This window comes from Larimichthys crocea, chromosome XIII (genome assembly GCF_000972845.2).
Source record: "Larimichthys crocea isolate SSNF chromosome XIII, L_crocea_2.0, whole genome shotgun sequence".
Taxonomy (NCBI): Eukaryota; Metazoa; Chordata; class Actinopteri; family Sciaenidae; genus Larimichthys; species Larimichthys crocea.
The window spans coordinates 44,726,113-44,743,310 of record NC_040023.1 but is presented as its reverse complement, the minus strand read 5'-3'; the positions used below and the strand labels follow the sequence as shown (position 1 = coordinate 44,743,310).

General features: G+C 40.1%; 2 protein-coding genes across 4 annotated transcripts; one reads left to right on the top strand and one right to left on the bottom strand.

Moving 5' to 3' along the window:
- The first annotated feature begins 136 nt into the window (after nucleotides 1–136).
- rida (reactive intermediate imine deaminase A) lies at nucleotides 137–4,832 on the top strand. Of its 2 annotated transcripts, none has more exons than XM_010730456.3 (6): nucleotides 137–294; nucleotides 1,361–1,466; nucleotides 1,985–2,039; nucleotides 2,151–2,219; nucleotides 3,877–3,932; nucleotides 4,334–4,832. In XM_010730456.3, the coding sequence occupies exons 1-6, from the start codon at nucleotides 230–232 to the stop codon at nucleotides 4,388–4,390; spliced, it is 408 nt and encodes a 135-aa protein (XP_010728758.1). In that variant the 5' UTR covers nucleotides 137–229; the 3' UTR covers nucleotides 4,391–4,832. The 2 variants fall into 2 exon arrangements, with proteins under 2 accessions (XP_010728758.1, XP_010728759.2); XM_010730457.3 differs by lacking the exon at nucleotides 137–294 and adding an exon at nucleotides 358–602.
- Nucleotides 4,833–4,949: 117 nt separating this feature from the next.
- si:dkey-284p5.3 (cytochrome c1) lies at nucleotides 4,950–17,121 on the bottom strand. Of its 2 annotated transcripts, XM_019263303.2 has the most exons (6): nucleotides 15,921–17,121; nucleotides 13,895–13,969; nucleotides 12,134–12,364; nucleotides 9,261–9,560; nucleotides 5,711–5,764; nucleotides 4,950–5,617 (listed from the first exon to the last, which is right to left on the bottom strand). In XM_019263303.2, the coding sequence occupies exons 3-6, from the start codon at nucleotides 12,222–12,224 to the stop codon at nucleotides 5,604–5,606; spliced, it is 459 nt and encodes a 152-aa protein (XP_019118848.1). In that variant the 5' UTR covers nucleotides 12,225–12,364; nucleotides 13,895–13,969; nucleotides 15,921–17,121; the 3' UTR covers nucleotides 4,950–5,603. The 2 variants fall into 2 exon arrangements, with proteins under 2 accessions (XP_019118848.1, XP_027141996.1); XM_027286195.1 differs by lacking the exons at nucleotides 12,134–12,364; nucleotides 13,895–13,969; nucleotides 15,921–17,121 and adding an exon at nucleotides 11,337–11,486.
- Between the last annotated feature and the right edge of the window lie 77 nt (nucleotides 17,122–17,198).

The window sequence follows — 17,198 nt, the reverse complement described above, 5'->3', positions numbered from 1 at the left end:
AAAACACCTGTCGCGCCATAACTCTTCTACTATATGCGCAACTATTTTTCTGCCTGCATGTCACGTCCAAGAAAACTCCTCCAAAAATGCAGCGTGCGCTCGTTGACAGACATAACGGTAGACTTTACGACAGCAACTGTTCCTTTTGCACTCCCACTTCCCACTTGAACTTCCCATTCACAGCCACTCAGAGTTGTAGGAAGGTTTGGTAAAAACCCCTCAGGGAAACATGTCTGCACTGAACAGAAAGATCGTCAACACTCCATCAGCCCCGGCTGCCATCGGTCCATACAGGTAACCTGAAAACACACATGTGCAACTCTTTCTATTTATAGCGACACGTGGGCAGGAGCAGGGACTGCTGTATGACATGTTGAATGAACACGCAGAGTTTGATCAGAGGCGGGTCTTAGTGTTCAGTGAACTCACCTGTTTGACTTGACCTCATAAAATAGTGGCAAAGTTGAAGTTTTAGCGGCAGAGCAGGAGAGGCAGCTGCAGAGTGCAAACCTCTGACAGACAGACAGCAGACCTGAAATGGCAACTATTCGCAGACGAATCCCGTACACACCTAAAGCCCCCATCAGACAGGGCATTTACAGGTGAGAATGAATGATCTGTGAAATAATGTGGACTGCAGAAAGAGAAAGAAATCTTTAAAAGGGGACTTTTGTTTTCTCAATACTGGATTAAAATTGACAGAAATCATGAGAAATCACGACATAATAATAATGTGGTATGCTTTCTTATTGAATGAAATGTGTGTAGTTTCATGATGGGTGTTTCTGCTCTGACCAATGGCTGTCAACGGGTGGAGTCAGTGTGTGCATGAATGGCCTTTGATTTATCTGTGGGCCTTCTCTCAGACAAAGCTGACCTCCTCAGTTCACTGATTAGCTTCACTTCATTCTTGGATGATTATGGGGTCATGGTTGACTCAACAACTGAGACAAGATAGCCTTATATGTCTGACATAACTTCACAATACAGAAAAAATATATTTTTTTAAAAGCTCTGTCCTAAAGGAATGGAATGTGTCTGACTGGGGAAGTGAGAAAAACATAATTTACAGCTACAGCTTATTTTGCCACTTTAGTGTCTGGTGGTTAAGTTTTCTTGTGAAAACATGTGACTTGATAATCAGTATGACATTGAATTATTTTAAGTGCAGAGGCCTTTTAGTCATGTTCAACGGTCAAATAAAGAGAAATGATTTTACATTTTTAGATTTTTAACATCTGCATGCTAGATGTGCACCCATAAATGAGATAAAAAGATTTCACACATTTATTAATAAGCATATTTGTGTGTGTGTGTGTGTGTGTGTGTGTGTGTGTGTGTGTGTCTGTCTCATCCTTAGCCAGGCAGTGGTTGTGGATAGAACGATGTACATCTCTGGTCAGCTGGGGATGGACGTGGCCTCTGGTCAGCTGGTAGATGGAGGAGTGCAGGCCCAGGCTAAACAGGTGAGGCTCACAGGATCAAGTGATGATGATGAGGATGATGATAATGATGATGGTCACATGACAAGACCGGTACTGTAACATCTGCCTGTTGTTATTTCTATTGGTTAAGACACAGATGCATTCTTGATTCTCAAGTCAGATTCCAAGTGTCAGGTTCTGTAATGCTAATTTTCACTCTTATACTTTATTTTTAATCAGATTATTTCAGTTTATTTTTTAGTTCCCCACTACAGAAGAATATACAAAATAACAGAGATGATCAAACAACTACCAGTATCAACAGTGAGGATATAACTTATAAAATGAATTGATAAAAATATAAAAGTGAATAGACTCAGCAACAGCTACAAAATCAATGCACTGACAGTTGTACATAGATTCATTCATACATACATAAAATTCCCACATCTTTTCCAAGTGGCCATTAAAACAAAAACAAAAATCTGAACGATACACGTAAAGAGAACTGAAACCTCAAAAGTGAGATTAAATATTGATGTCTTCCTCTCATCCCTCAGGCTCTCATCAATATGGGGGAGATCCTTAAAGCTGCTGGCTGTGATTACACCAACGGTGAGATCTGAATACTGTCAGACTGTTCAGTCACTCATCTGCTGCTCGTGTGTTTTTCTGATTTGACTGTTCCAACATAACAAGCTGACAGAGTAAACGCTGTGATTTCAGTGGTGAAGACGACCGTGCTGCTCGCTGATATAAATGACTTCAACAGCGTCAACGAGGTCTACAAGACATGTGAGACTTTATTTATTTCAGTGCTCGCTGCCTTAAATTTCATTCTAGAAAGCAGATTATTGTACTGGGAAATAATACTTTATATTTTTATTCTTTAAATACATAAAAGCAGCCACATGGGGGCAGCTTTTAACAGAGATTGGTCAGTCCAGTCACCTCCACACACAGCTGAGTTCATTCTCTCTCATTGTCTTTATATAAACGTCACTGTCCTGCAACACAACAATGACGCACAAACATCTGAGTCACTTTTCGTCATGTTACGTCAGTGTGGAGGGTAAATCGCTTTTTATCAATGACTCTGCTCTTTAAGTTAATGTCGTGGATTCAAGCGTGCATGTCCGGAAGTTTATAGTCTGCTGAAGTGACCTTGAGCAAAGCACTAATTGTCCACCAGCTCCAGCAGTGCTGATCTACAGCGGGTGATGTGTTTTGTGGAGAGGGAGACAGCCAAAACACACATTTCTCATTCAGGCCATCATTTAACCTTCAATGTTAGATATAATGCTCTCATATTCTCTTTACTGATGGTCCTCTTTACATGCCCTTGTCTATGGAGGCCAGAGTGTGCCACCATTATTAAAAACTTTTACTGTTTAATAATTATAATGAAATGATAAATTCATCCATTTTTAACTTTAATCTTTAGATTTGCAGATTAATTATTATTCATTCTATTCTAATTCCTTATTTGGTCTTTAAATTAGGGTATATTTTAAGTTAAAAAATTAATAAACCTTCCTGTTTTTAACATTTACAGTTTCCATTTGGTTATTGTGGTAAATTATAGGCAGCTTGATTTAATTTAAAGATGTGTAAATAACATTCCACCTAAAAATGGAATAGAATCTAGCGCACAGTTTACTAATGGATTAAACCTGTAAAAATTGAATTATTCCAGTGGTGCTCTCCAGGGTCCACACGTGTTACTATGAGGGGATACGCTGCTTCATATTTCACTGACTGTCAGAGGACGGCTGCTGACAGGTGTAGCAGTCACCTGACAGACAGGCTCACTCAGCCCTTCCTCTGCTGTATGAATGCAGCCTCGTCTCACAGGCCACTCAGTCTGGCCATTTCCTCCTCTATCACAACAGACAGGTGTAATAGAAGCTGCACTGCTCAGTGAGTTGTAAATGGACACCGCTGTGCCGGCACACAGATGTAACACAACCCTCTCAGCAAGCTTTGCTGCGTGGGCCATTGATTCAGGGTATAGGCCATACCTCCCTCCTGACTCTACTCAACCCTAAACCACAGGCAGGAAACTTTCCCTGACCCTGATAGGAGCAAAGAGATGGCATGTGTCCACTGTGATCTTAAGTCTGTGACTCCAGCCAGCTTTCAACGTGTTTTGTGATAACTCTTAACAGGCTCTAGCTTTAATTCATCAAAGATTTCTACACCTCTCTCAAAAGAGATGTAGTATGAAATAAGTAATATAAAATAACAATATAAAATGAGCCAATTTAAAATAAAAGACAAACATGTAACCATGTTAAACATCATGTGCTTCAGGTGTTTATCTTATCTGTAGATTGATAAATTATTTGTTAAGCATAAAGCCTCTTTCAGCTCTTTATAGATAGAGTCACAGATTAACCTGGTGACTTTCCACTATGATTTTGTTCTAATGTTGTAAATATTTTCCCGCCAGTTTTCAGCAGTAACTTCCCTGCCAGAGCTGCCTACCAAGTCGCTGCTCTTCCCAGAGTGAGTACAAATAAAAACCTTTACACCATTATAGAGCTGCAGCACACTGTGGGACATGTAGTTCATATAAATCAGTACATATGGAGAGTCAGCTAGATGCATATGTGGAAAGGTCTGTCTGTCTGTCTGTGTCTCTGTGTGTTTTTGTCTGTCTGTTAGGCTGTTGGATGGATCACTGTGAAATTTTATGCAGACATTCATGGACCCCAGAGGACAAGGACAGACCACCATGAAATTTTTGACATGCATAAGGATGAATTGTCATAACTTTAGTGATCCAAACTGATGACACTGAAGTTTGTTTAGTGTTAATTGCTTGCAACATCTTCTTGAAATATCTATCTGGAAATCTCTATCTCTCATGCCCTCAATACCTCTGCCTCCTTCTTTGTCTTTTTCAGGGAGGTCTGGTGGAAATTGAAGCGATTGCTGTTCTTGGTCCTCTCTCAGACTCCTGACTAGTCAGCCACATCACAAACAAGTTGTAGTCTGACCATCAAGTGTTCTTTTTATAGTGCAGTGGAAGCCCTGTTGTATTTCCAGATGATGCATGACAGACCAAACTAGCATCAGGTTTTAGCATAAATGAATTTCTCTCCTCTGGCCTCTGCAGCTCCCTGACAGCACTGCTGAACTATTTTCAGTATTAGTAAATTCACCTGCATTTGGTTTGTGGCTAATATAATTTCACATGTGACATACAAAAAACAAAACATAATAAATAAGACAGATAGAAGAAAGATAGAAATAGATGTAGTGGGATGTCTGTACGAGCAGTCTAACATTCACTGGTCACAGATTTAACTTCTGTGGTATGTCATCTTCTGTTTTGTTCCAAACATTATAAAACGTTTTAAAAAGTGCATCTCTCACTAATAAAAAATGGAATGAAACCTCTCATCCTAGAATTGTTATTGACCCTAAAACAACATATCCAACCATCCAACATATGTGTTCATCCTGCATTAAGATATCAAATAGAGTCAATGTGTTAGATGTTATTTTTAAGGTGGTCTTTTTAATTGTTTTGCCAGTCTAACTTATTACAGATTTCAGGTCGTCATGACACATCAGAAACCAAAAAAAAACAAAAAAAACAAAGGTCACTTCTCATTTGTGCTCATCGGAAACTTGTTTAAACTAGTTTAAAATCAGTTGGAAAGTATCAGCTCTTCATATTCATTATAAACATGATCATGAAATCAAAGCCTGCTACCCAAAAGGAATATAATTTTATAAATCAGATATATTTTGGCTTTGGTTTTCTTAGAATTATAACTTTGTAGAAAACTACAGAATCTCTTAGGTTTAAGGTAAAGGAGATATATGATGTTAAAGATAATCTATAATAAATCTCTATATGGATAATAAACAGAAATTGACTTACTCTGACATCCTATGAAAATAAACACACCCATTAAGCTCTGTAGGACTCTGTCTATGTACAGTTTGCGAGCAGAAATTGCAGTCATACACCATCATGAGGAGAAGAAGGCACGGCGATGACTGGGGAACCCAGACAAAATGGTCGTCACAGGGTCTGCATCTTGGCAACAAGGCGATGTCTTTCACACAAGCAAACACACACCTGCACATACTTTCACTCATGCATAAACGAACAAGGTAAGACACTTCCAACAAACTAATCTGCGCAGTCATTCATGTTGGACCTCACTCACTGGGAGCTGGAAACAAAGAGAGGAGACACACGTTATAGTTGGTGTAGACTGTAGGATGTGGATTATGTGAAAGTGCGTTGACATTAAAGCCCCGCTCACCTGGTGCCTCCTCTGTTTTGGGCTCTGAACCAGTCGCTGTGGCCTCTGCTTTTTCTGTTTAGAAGGAAAAGACAGATTAACAGAAGCATAGTTTCTGCAAAGATGTTTATTACTGTTGAGTTTTCAAAGTCAATTTTACCCTCCATCCTTAACCCTCAATTCAAATAAGGAAAAACTCCCCAGAATACCCATTTAAAGGGGGAAAACCTGAAAAATTCTCCATTGTATTGGAGTTACAGTAGGTAAACAAACCCTTTAAAGCCAGTGCTGCTGATTTGAGATTTGAACTCAGTATGCACTCAATCCAGGTCACTGACCACAAAAACTTTAATTATTTAGCCTATACCTTTTATTCTAAAGGTGTGAAATCACATCAATGACCAGCAGAAACACTGACCCACAGTTGCGTTCGCCACAAGTGTTCTATCAAAGACTTGACTGCTTACGATTTCCACCAAAACGATCTGAAGTCTGACCACTAACACATCCAGAAGTGGATGAGCTGCCATGTCCGACCAGCTAATGTGACACTGGATCCTCTCTCTCCATTGGCTGTGAAACAGAGGCATCGTTCATGGCCAGTGGAAGCCCTATATGTGTTGGCATGCTCTGGTTTCTTTGTGGACTCAGATTGCACCTTAATGAAACCACAGTGACAACAAAGTGTTGGAAACACACACAGTGCACGCTGGCCGTCCAAACAAGGTTGTGGTCAAGCTTGAACTGAAGGTGAGTCAAGGGGGTCAAGATCAAGTAGAGACAGAGGTCAAGGAGTGAGTAATTAAGAATCTACAAATTACATTTTTAAATCAGAATTTTCCTGTCACACTTCCTCTGTCATTCTTCTTTTCTGCTTACTTCAGAGTCAGCTTTGCTGTAGTAGATTGCAACCAGCACTGTCAGGTGAAACTAGAGTGCCTTATTTGCATAAAACATCTCTAAAATAAACTGCAGGTGAGTTTCGAAGCCGGCTGTATTAATGTAGCTTTAGACTGATGGATGTAAAGGACTGGCGCCTGCACAGGATGACTTCCTAAATAAATACTCCTCATTAAGTGTGAGAGTTAAATGATTTAAGCAACAGAGTAACTCAGTATCTTGTCTTCCAGCTTATTGAAGGTATAGTTAACCACAGCAACAGAACAGCAGTAATCCAAGGATGCAAAGTACTCTCTTTCTCCCACTACAGAAGAGCACATTGTATTGGCTTAGCTCCCCTGTCCATCTTTCTTTCTGCATTACACGGGTACTGTAGACGCTTTGCATTAGACAAAGAGGAAAATGAGGAGCTGACCTCATGAACCCGTTGGCTGCTTGCCATTTGCATCGTGAATGAAGTATAGTGATAGCAGTAAATGTAGTGGTGCAGCTCCCTGTGGAGCACTTCCATGTATAGATAATCATTTAGAGGCAGAGGTGTGCAGAGGGACTATCACTGTGCAGACCTGCACTCGCTCTGAAGTGCTCTCTTGGAATTTAAAGTCGGGATTGCCATGTTGCACATACTTGTTTGTTATGCCCTCTTGTTACCAGAGCACCGGGAGAAGTAATAGCTTCAAAGTTTCATCCAAGCTTTGACTTTACGAGTATCCTGAGTAGATTGTGTGTTTAATGTGGGAGGAATTGTCCATGCTGCCCTCTAACAACAGAGCTGTCTTGGCTAAACAAACTATAACATACAATAGCCAGATACCATATTCATGCACAATCATACACATTTAAAAAGCTCACACCAGACACCAGACCTGATTACTGTTGAGTTTTCAAAGTCAATTTTACCCTCTATCCTTAGACCCTCAACTTAGATAAGGGAAATCTCCCCAAAATACCCATCTAAAGGAAACAAAACTGAAGAATTCTCCATTGTATTGGGGTTACAGTAGGTGAACAGACCCTTTAAAGCCAGTGCTACAGATATAGACTCATTACGCACTCAATCCAGATCACTGACCACAAAAACCTTAATTATTTAGCCTATACCTATTAATCTAAAGGTGTGAAATCACATCAATGACCAGCAGAAACACTGACCCCCAAATGCATTCGTCACGACTTGCTTGACAAGACTACACACGAGTTTCAAGTCTGACCATTAACATATCCCCAAGCGGATGAGCTGCCGTGTCCGATTTGCTAATGAAAAATCATGAATCATGGCTTCTAGCAATCTGAAACTTGCTATAGTCCTCAGCAATAGTTACAACCTCAACAGACAAGTTAGAGATCAACAGACTGTAAAGTCATCAGTGCCACATCAAACTTTATACATCCTACACATGTGCAATGTCAGGGGGAAGAACATATTTTAAACAAACGTTCAAACAGTTTCTTTAAGACCGTAGCTCGATGAAAAGATTCTTCTGTGAGTCCAAACATTGTTACCTGATAGGTAAACACAGCACATACTGAAAGTGTTTAGACTGATTCTTAAATACTAACCAAATAATCAGATAAATTATAATCATGTCAGGTCTTTGTGTTGTTGGATACAGCCTGGTTACTCTCATTGCAGTGGGACTGTGATGGGTCTAGGGAAGAACGGAAGGGACATTATGTTGCTGGGTGCTATGGCATCCCAGGTTCACTGAGTCGCTATACAGGAGGGAGAGGAGTCCTCGGGTTACTGCTGTTCAATGGGAACAATTGTAGCTACATTTTGTCCCTAATAGGTTCCACTTCCCCTCGATGGGACACACAAATATTGTTTTCTAGTGAACAGCTTCAAATGATCAGTTTTGGAGAAAAATCCCCTCTCAATGTTTAATCCTTGAGTGCAGAAGTATTTGAAGATGTTTCTTTGGATGTTCTGAAGGTTATGCATCCAATCATAGAAACAGCCAGCTAATGAGGCACACACACACGCACGAAGAGAGAGAATAATACACATGCAGGTATGCAGCTCCATCCTCATAAGTTTTATAACTGATAAAATATGAAATGTTCAGTCAGCGTGATAGATCACAAGGTCATAAGAACATTTTGTTAGGAGATAGTGCACAGGTGGGTTATTTGCATAGCCTTGCAAAGGAACCTTGCGAGGGCTTGGTTAACAGCTGTAAACTGCTCAGCCTGCAGAGACAAAGTGGAGTTTGTCGCCCAAAGGAAAACTGAAGCCAAAGTTTTTCTGCAGCTCTCAGTCCACTAAAACAAAAAAACTCCTAAAAATGTTTAGAGAAACTTCATTTCTATTAATGTACAAAAATGAATAGCAAACTTTAAAAAAAAAAAGAGCCCGGAGGAGGTAATAAAAGTAAATATTCATTTTAATGTTACAACTGTTAAAGTTGGTGCTAATTCTAATTACTTTATATACTGCTATGTAGCTCAAACTGTAAGAATATAATTTATTAGCTGATTTATATATTTGTATTGATAAGCTAAAACTGCCCAGGAACAATTAAGTCATGTTAAATAAATGGAGTGGAGTACAAAGCACATTGGCTTCCAAAAGTACTCAAGTACCTGCAAGTTGTGCTTAACTACAGTATATGTGTTTTTCTTGTGGGTTTAGTTACACTGTGTCACAGTGCTGTCTCTGACTCCATCCTACCTTGCTCAGGAGCTGCAGGAGCTGCAGCTGCAGGCTCTGAGGAGCTCTGCGCTGTCTCAGCGCTGCTGACTGCCGCTGCCGGAGCTTCAGCAGGTGCAGCAGGTGCAGCAGCCTCTGCAGGCGGATTGTCTGCAGCAGGCTGAGGCACCTCTGCTGCAGGTGGAACTGCAGCGGTGGTATCTGCAGATGTTGCAGCTGCAGCAGGTTCTTCTGTGGGTTTAGCATCGCCGCCCTGAGCAGGTGTCTGGTCCGGAATAGTTTCGCTGTCCTCAGCTGCTTTCCCATTCTCATTGGCTGCCCCTGTCAGGGACACATGTATTAACAGAGCATGTGATCCAAACATCCAAAAAGACACTTTAAGAATCATATAAAACTAGTTATAATATTAAATTATGTTAAATGTGGGTCTTGTTTTGAGTTAAACTTTCCTCTCATTTATCTCAAAATCCCCTGTTCAAATCTGACCAGGTCCTTTGTTGCACTGCTCTCTCATCATTTCCATCTCTTTCCATTCATGGCTTCAGCTGTTTGACTTTATGTTTGTGTTGCCTACATCATGGCTACACAGTTGACTTAACCCAAAGCCAGAGAGTTAACCAGTAACATGTATCATTATGGGTGCCACGCAACACTGAAAGCAACTTCCTGTGCACTATTTAGGCACCCTTGACACTATGAGTATCTGTGGCAAACAAATGCCATTACATTTCATAGGTCTGAACAGGAATAGACATAAAAATAAAAGTTAATATGATCAAGTTTAATGGTTTAAAAATGTGGCTTGTGTTAAAATAATACAGGCAGAATGACTCCTGACATCCAAGGATTAAACGGTCTCTGACCACTGGTCCACGTAAAGCTACTACTTTCACCTGAACAAAAAAAGAGAGTGTGTGTGCCTTTTTTTAGAGAACTGGGAGAATTATAATTGATCAACTGTTCCTTCTTGAAATAAGTGGGAAAAGAATAAAACATATGCTGTTGCTACTTGCCACAGACCACTGGGTAGGAAGTTAAAAACACTGACACATAATTGAAAACAGAAGAGGTAAATGATTACATGGACGTCAATAAGTATTTACAGCCTCATACCACACAGTTCTCAGCTCTTTAAACAGGTGTTTAGCGATCATTTCCTTGTAGCCTTTTTGTTTTCTGACGGATTTGCATTGCAGGTATTTGCATGGATCAGAGAAGACTTAAATGTCAACCTTCTATGTTTGTATTAATCAGATGTCTTTCCAAAAATGGGAACATTTCATACATTTGTCACCTTATTTTCTTTTTAAAAATATTAAATTCTTTAAAGGTTTCTTGATAAATATTGATCTTAACCTTGCCAATAGTTTCTATATCATATTAAATACTTTTTGTGTTGCAGTAATGATGAATTAGCAGCCCTACATGCTATTTGTCAGAAGAAAGACGCTCACCTAACAGTGAGACTTTTGGAGTTTTAAAGTTTCGAGGAAAGGATGAGCTGTAGGTTAATCAATGTCATCCTTCTTTCTTGGACGTGATGAACAAGAGGCGAAGGAAAATGAGCTACATGCAAAAATAGGGTAATATCCTGACAAATTTCCATCTGACCTCTAAGACTATTTTTAAAGGAACACCTTGGTGTTCAATGTCATTGAGCTGGTAAACATAGAGAGTGACTTGCAAGCAAAAACTGAAGCTCTGCCATCATCAGCTGATAACAGTGATGAGAAACTTTATTTAGAGTCACAGGAGGAAAATCTTCTGTGAGCATCTTATGTGAGCGTGCACACTCCATCTTTTTAGTGCAATGACAAGCCTGTGATACCTCTTTAAGGAATGCAAAGAGAAGCTCAGAGGTGGGCCCCTTAGTGCATTTTTAACCAACTTATTTCTGGGTTCTGTCAGACAGTGCTTAAGCTGGCAGAGCTTTAATCAAAGTCACGTTTGTTGTGATCGTGCACAACACAGATTGGCAAAAGTAAACATTTGACAGCCGCTGAAGGTAAATAACATTTGTCCTGGACACTTTTAGATGTTCCTACTCTACCTTAACGCAGCTAAAAACAAACACAGGATCCAGTGTTGGTGTTGTACCTTGAAATGTGTGCTAGTTTGCACCGCAGCGGGGCTATATCTAACCCACTACAACAAAGGAGTGTCCAAGGTGGCTTCTCCATTTCCTATTGAAACCGTAGACGGTCACCAAACCTTCTTTCATGCCACTGTCTCTCTCAGGGATGACAGAGCCAGAATCCACTGTTAAATAATCACAATAAACTTTCTCATCATGTCACAGTGGAGCACTAAAACTACAGACATCTGATACTGTACACACAGAAATCCACTGACGATCATTTGCATGCAGACTGGGTCCTCCTTATCAGAGCACTGTTCCCTTCAGTATAATTAAATGGATGAGGCGACTCTGAGACGGCAGTGAACTTCTACAATGACACCTTCATGTTTCCAGGCTATTTATAGTATCTACTGCAATGAAATAACTATTAAAAGCACTTCAGTGAATGCATTTAATTTCAATAATCATTTTCTAGACATAATATGAGTGGTAGCAAATTAATATTTACAGGTGTCAGAGCCATTAACATCTTTTAAGTGGAGCCATGGATAGTGCTTGGTCAGTGCTTACTGCTTGACAGATAATTTCACACTATTTAAAAGACATATTCATGTAAATATACACATTATTTAATAAATGTTTGTTATTTGTTAAAAGTTACTAATAAATGTAATATTGTGTATTTGGCCACTTAAATATGCTTATTGCGAATGCTACCTAGCTGCTTATACAACACATATGTTATCTGTATTTTACACATATTTCATAAACACATGTATTACATTGCAAAGAAGTGTAAAGCTTTGTGCATCACCTGTTGTGCTGGCTCCGTTGCTCTCCTCGGGCTTAGCACTGGGTCGAGTCGTGTCTACCGCTGAAGTTTGGGAACTAGTGGAGCATCCCATCCTGACCTGTGCACATGCAGGACTGGGTGGTGAACTTCAGAGTTAAGAGGTGAGCAGAGGCTGTGGCTGCACTGATGACGTCGTGCATAGATATCGTCTCTGTAAATGGAGAGGACTCAAAACTATGCACAGCGAATCCCCTAGAGGAGAAACAAAAAGACAGGCTGGGCGTCAAATTCCGTTAGTCGCGTGCGTAATTGCGCATGGTGGTTCTTCCCCCAAAAAACTCGAGCAGCTATTTGTGTTTACAAGTCACCAAACAGGCACGCAGGTGAAATGTGGGCTTTTGTTGTGTACTGTAACTTAGGCCGTTTCTAGGCGGCTGGCGCAGGGACAAAAATACATTATTCAGTCAGTGTGCAGCGGCAACCTCTTGGGGCGGGGAAAGTGAACCAGTTGCACATTTACTTCTCCAAATCAACAGCTAGACCCACTGTGAGTGAGTTCTGAGTTAATTTACTTGAGAAACGTAATGTCAAGTGGAAGTGCGACAAAATGTGCATTTAGTTCATTAATTTCAGGTTTATTAGAGCTAAAAATGACAAAATATGCCTCAAAGGGCTGTATGTATGATGAAAACATAGCAACAACACATAATTCTATAGAAGTGAGATAAACTACATGCGAAGCATTGCACGGAATAAATCAGCACATACAATACATACAAAATATCTCCTCAGTGGTAAAAGAAGTGTTGAGTTCCAAAGTCAATTCAATTCAATTTTATTTTTTTTATATCATAACAAAAGTTATTTTATGATACTTTCCATATAGAAAAGGTCTAGACTGAAATCTTTGTAATATTTATTACAGATACTCAACAACCACCATGAACAAGCACTTGGTGACAGTGACTAGTGCTTGCTCATGGTGGAAATTGTTTCAAACTTAAGCCGTTTCTTGCTGTATGCGGACTATGCGGATGCATACGGCTCTGCAGCCACAAGGGGGACCCCCAAGCTGCAAGTTCAGCCTCAATTTATTTTGGGACAATTAAAAGTACCTGTCTTTATTTGGAGCCAGACAAACCAGCTCATTTGTTGTGTGAAACACTTATAAGTCAAACTAAGCTATGATAGGGAAGCTGTGACTTGTGTTCGTGGGGTAATCAACTATTAAACTACAGCATTACTATTATTCTTATTGTTGGTTTGTTTTCATTGCTTGCACTTTAAAATAGATGCTGGTTCAAGATAACTTGCTTTTGCTGATTTCTGCTGATCCTGTGCAGTGGCCTCAGGCTTGTGGTTCTACATACCACTATCACAGAAACAGATCCCAAATGGTGCTTTTACTTACTAGTTATTTGTTTTTTATTGTTTGCACATTAATATGGATGCCAGTCCAATGTATTTTTTAAGTAAGTTAGGTTGTCTATTTTTTACTGTTTTGGATTGGTGGGGAGAGTTTTTCAGGAACATGCTGCAGCTGTTGCATTTATTAATGTACTTCAGCCTGTTTTCCTCTTAACAGACTGTTGCATTGCCACAGATCATGTGGAAACTCTCCCTCAGAGTTTGACAAAATAGTGACCCTCAAATAAAGATCCATTACAGTGACACAGCCATAAATTGAGTTCAATGACATTTCACAGGTAGATATCAAAAGGTGAATGTTGATGGAGGCCAAAATATGTGCATGTTAGCAATTAGAAATATAGCTGTCATTACCTTTGCCCAGGGCACTGCTTCACAACTTCAACTGGTCCTGATGTGCTGGCCGCTGCAAATATGCAACTCAAAGTGCTTCACGGAGCAAAATAAAAACAGAAATAGACAACAATGAATAGAATCCAGCATAATAGATAATACAATAATATAATAAAGAAAAGTAGGCAATACAATGTTACAATAAATAAAAGCCAGTAAGAAAAAAATGAAAACTAAAAAGAAGTTTGTGAGCAGTTGCATAAATATAAAAAAAACAATTCAACAAACAAAAACTACAACAATGGGGTGGTGTTTAGCTTAGTCGCTAGAGCAGATGCCCCATATGCGAAAGCTCGCTGCGGAGGCCCAGATTCGAATCCCGACCTGTGTCTCTCCCCACATTTCCTGTCAAATCTTGAGCTGTGTCTATCAATAAAAAAGCAAAAAATAAAAAAATTATATAAAACCTTATAAGGTGAATAAACACAGGGGATAAAAAGTAAAAGAAAGGATGATCAGGACCTGTGCATGGTGACGTACCTTAAATAAAAGCCAGGCTAAAAATATATGTCTTACGTTTAAAAAGAAATGTCTACAGAGGTGCAGTCCCTCAGATCCACAGGCAGAGATGGGGGCCATAACTAAAGGCAGACCACAGGTATGTGTCTTTGTCAGAAGACAAGCTTTAAAGCTTGCTACAGAATGTAGAAATTGGTATTTTGGGGATTTTTGCAACGCCAGTTTCAAAGTGCAATACCATCGCTGGAAAAAAATAGCAAGTCACAAGTAACAGCAACAACAACGTGCAACAACACAAGACATATATGTATATACAGTATATATATAATATTCCTTACTAGTCTAACAGCAAGCCCTTGTCAACAACTAAAAGTCAGTCCCAGATTTATTCTTGTCGTGCAGCATCAATTTTCTCCATCAGGTGACTGTGGATCATTGCCTCTGTCAATGTGTCCCTTGAAGCTGTTAAACCCAGTTACATTGCCTACTTGCACAGCTCACATTCTTGCATGACACAGCATTCTACCCTGCCCCGGGCCTGAACACACACTAACAAACTGAGCTAATAGTAGCTATAGTTTGCAGCAATTAACTTCACTGTCCACCGGGAACTTCTTTGTTTTTTTGGCCTACTTTTAACCCTCTGAAAATGATGGTGGGTCATCTGGCTTTAACATTACTGTCTTTTGAAGGCTGTTAGCCTAATTTTTAAGTAAGTGGTAGAGCCGGTGTTAAATTAATTGTATGATTGCAATGACTCTATTGATACCAAACATGTCATGTTATTTTACTGGGAAAGTTGTCTTTACCATGAGGACGGTGACCCTTCAATGATTTCTTGTAATATTCGCTTTGCCATCAGACAGCTGTTGGAAGTTCTAATTATCACCAAATTAAAAGGTTGTCTGACAGCAAAGTTAAGCATGAAAATATGCTTAATATGGTGTATACTTAAACAGATATTGATTTTTTTTTATGTGGCAAAAATATATTTTTCTGCTGACGCTGTCCACAGCAGTGCATAGCGCTACTTCTCTACTGCAGCTATAAGTACAACTGCAACCCCACTTTGAAACACCACAACTATATCTTGAAGGTGTCATATGTAAGATTCTGAGGTATTCTACGGATTCATTTCATGTTTTAATACAAACTAGTTGTAATGTAGCTTAAAGAACGAATCTATGAAAATGACTGAAGGACAAAAAATGAATTTAACATAAACAGTTAATTGCAGAAATAAATAAATATTTGAATAAATGTTATAAAATTTCATTTAGTATATTATCAGCTAAATTCAAATCCTGAGAAAATTTTAGGAGACATGTTTCTGTAACGTCATCCTAAATCAGAATAAGACACAGACAGAGGAAGTTTCTGTAAAAAAGGCCCAAGAACTGTACAACTCCAAAAACTATGAAATATAACAATATCTGAACTTTGAACTTTTTTTTTTGCTTGTGTTTTTATTTAATTTTTTTTGCATCTTTGGACACGGGGGAAACCAGAGCACCTGGAGAAAACCCACACAACTTGATGTTACTTTGGTCCTCCCGCCTCTTTTTCCTCTTCTTTGGTTTCCTCAACCCCAGAAAGTGACGGGTTCTCTTCCAGACAGAAGGTGGTTCTGCTGTCCTGTCTGGAAGATTTCCCTGGGCCTCTCTCTGGGATTCGAGTGCCAGTGCAGGACTGACGGTCTCCTGCTGCTCACACTGCTTCTCCTCAATGACTTCAGCCTCTTTCTGTGGTTGGTTGTCATCACGGCTGGTGATTTTTTGGAGAGCCTCTCTCTCAATTTTGAGCTCAGTGGAGAGCTTCAGGTTGAGTGAGATCTGAACACTGAGCTGAGTTTTCAGCTCGTCGAGATCTCTCCCAAAAGTCTTTTCACTCTCAAGGGCATTTTGCTACAGGATAGTGATCTCCTCCACAGTCTTTTGACGAAGGGCTTCCTGCTCAGCCCTCAAGTTGTGGATCATACTTAAGCCCTCTGACACTGAGACTGCATGAGACTTGACTTCCTTTTCAAGCTCATGTTGAACGGTGTCTTCTGCTCAAGTTCCCTCTCGAGGTCAGACCTAAGGGTGTCAGCCTGCTGCTTGACCTCACGGAGTGACACACTCATCTTGTCCAGTTGTTCCTGGAGGGTCTTGTTCTTCTCTCTCTCCTCCTGGAGCGCAGTGGCGGCTTCATCAAAGTCAGATTGCAGGAGACGCTTGTGCAAGATCTCGTTATCAAGATCATGCTGAAGGGCATCAGCCTGCTTTCTGATTTTGGGAACATCATTTTCATACCTTGCGCTGAGCACTTGATATGAAATACGGAGCCGTTCCAGTTCCTCTTGGAGAAGCTTGTTCTTGTTCTTCTCTGCCTGGAACTCGTGGGTGAACTTCTCCTCATTAAGGATGTGAGCCAACTACAGCTCCTCGTAGTCCACTTGCAAGAGTTTCTTTTTCTTCCTCTTGGTGTTGTCTCTGACCTGGTTGGCGATCTTTGCGGTGCTGAGAGTTTCTGAATCTGTGTACTTCTTCAGTCTCTCTAGCTCACGCCTTGTCTCTTTTTCCTTGTTGATGAACATCTATTTCAAGGAGTTCTGTCTCTTCAGCTGTGCTTTTGTTTCCTCCAACTCTTGGTTGAGTTGGCAGCTGGTCTCCTCCTCTGGCCACCTCTGGGGTTCCTCGGGCGCTGCATTTTCACCATGGATACTACGTCCATGTTTTATACTGTCTATGGTCTGCCTCAGTATAATTGAGTGTGCCTGAAAGAGCACACTCTTTAAAACCTCTCGGGCTTATTATTGAGTGTGCGT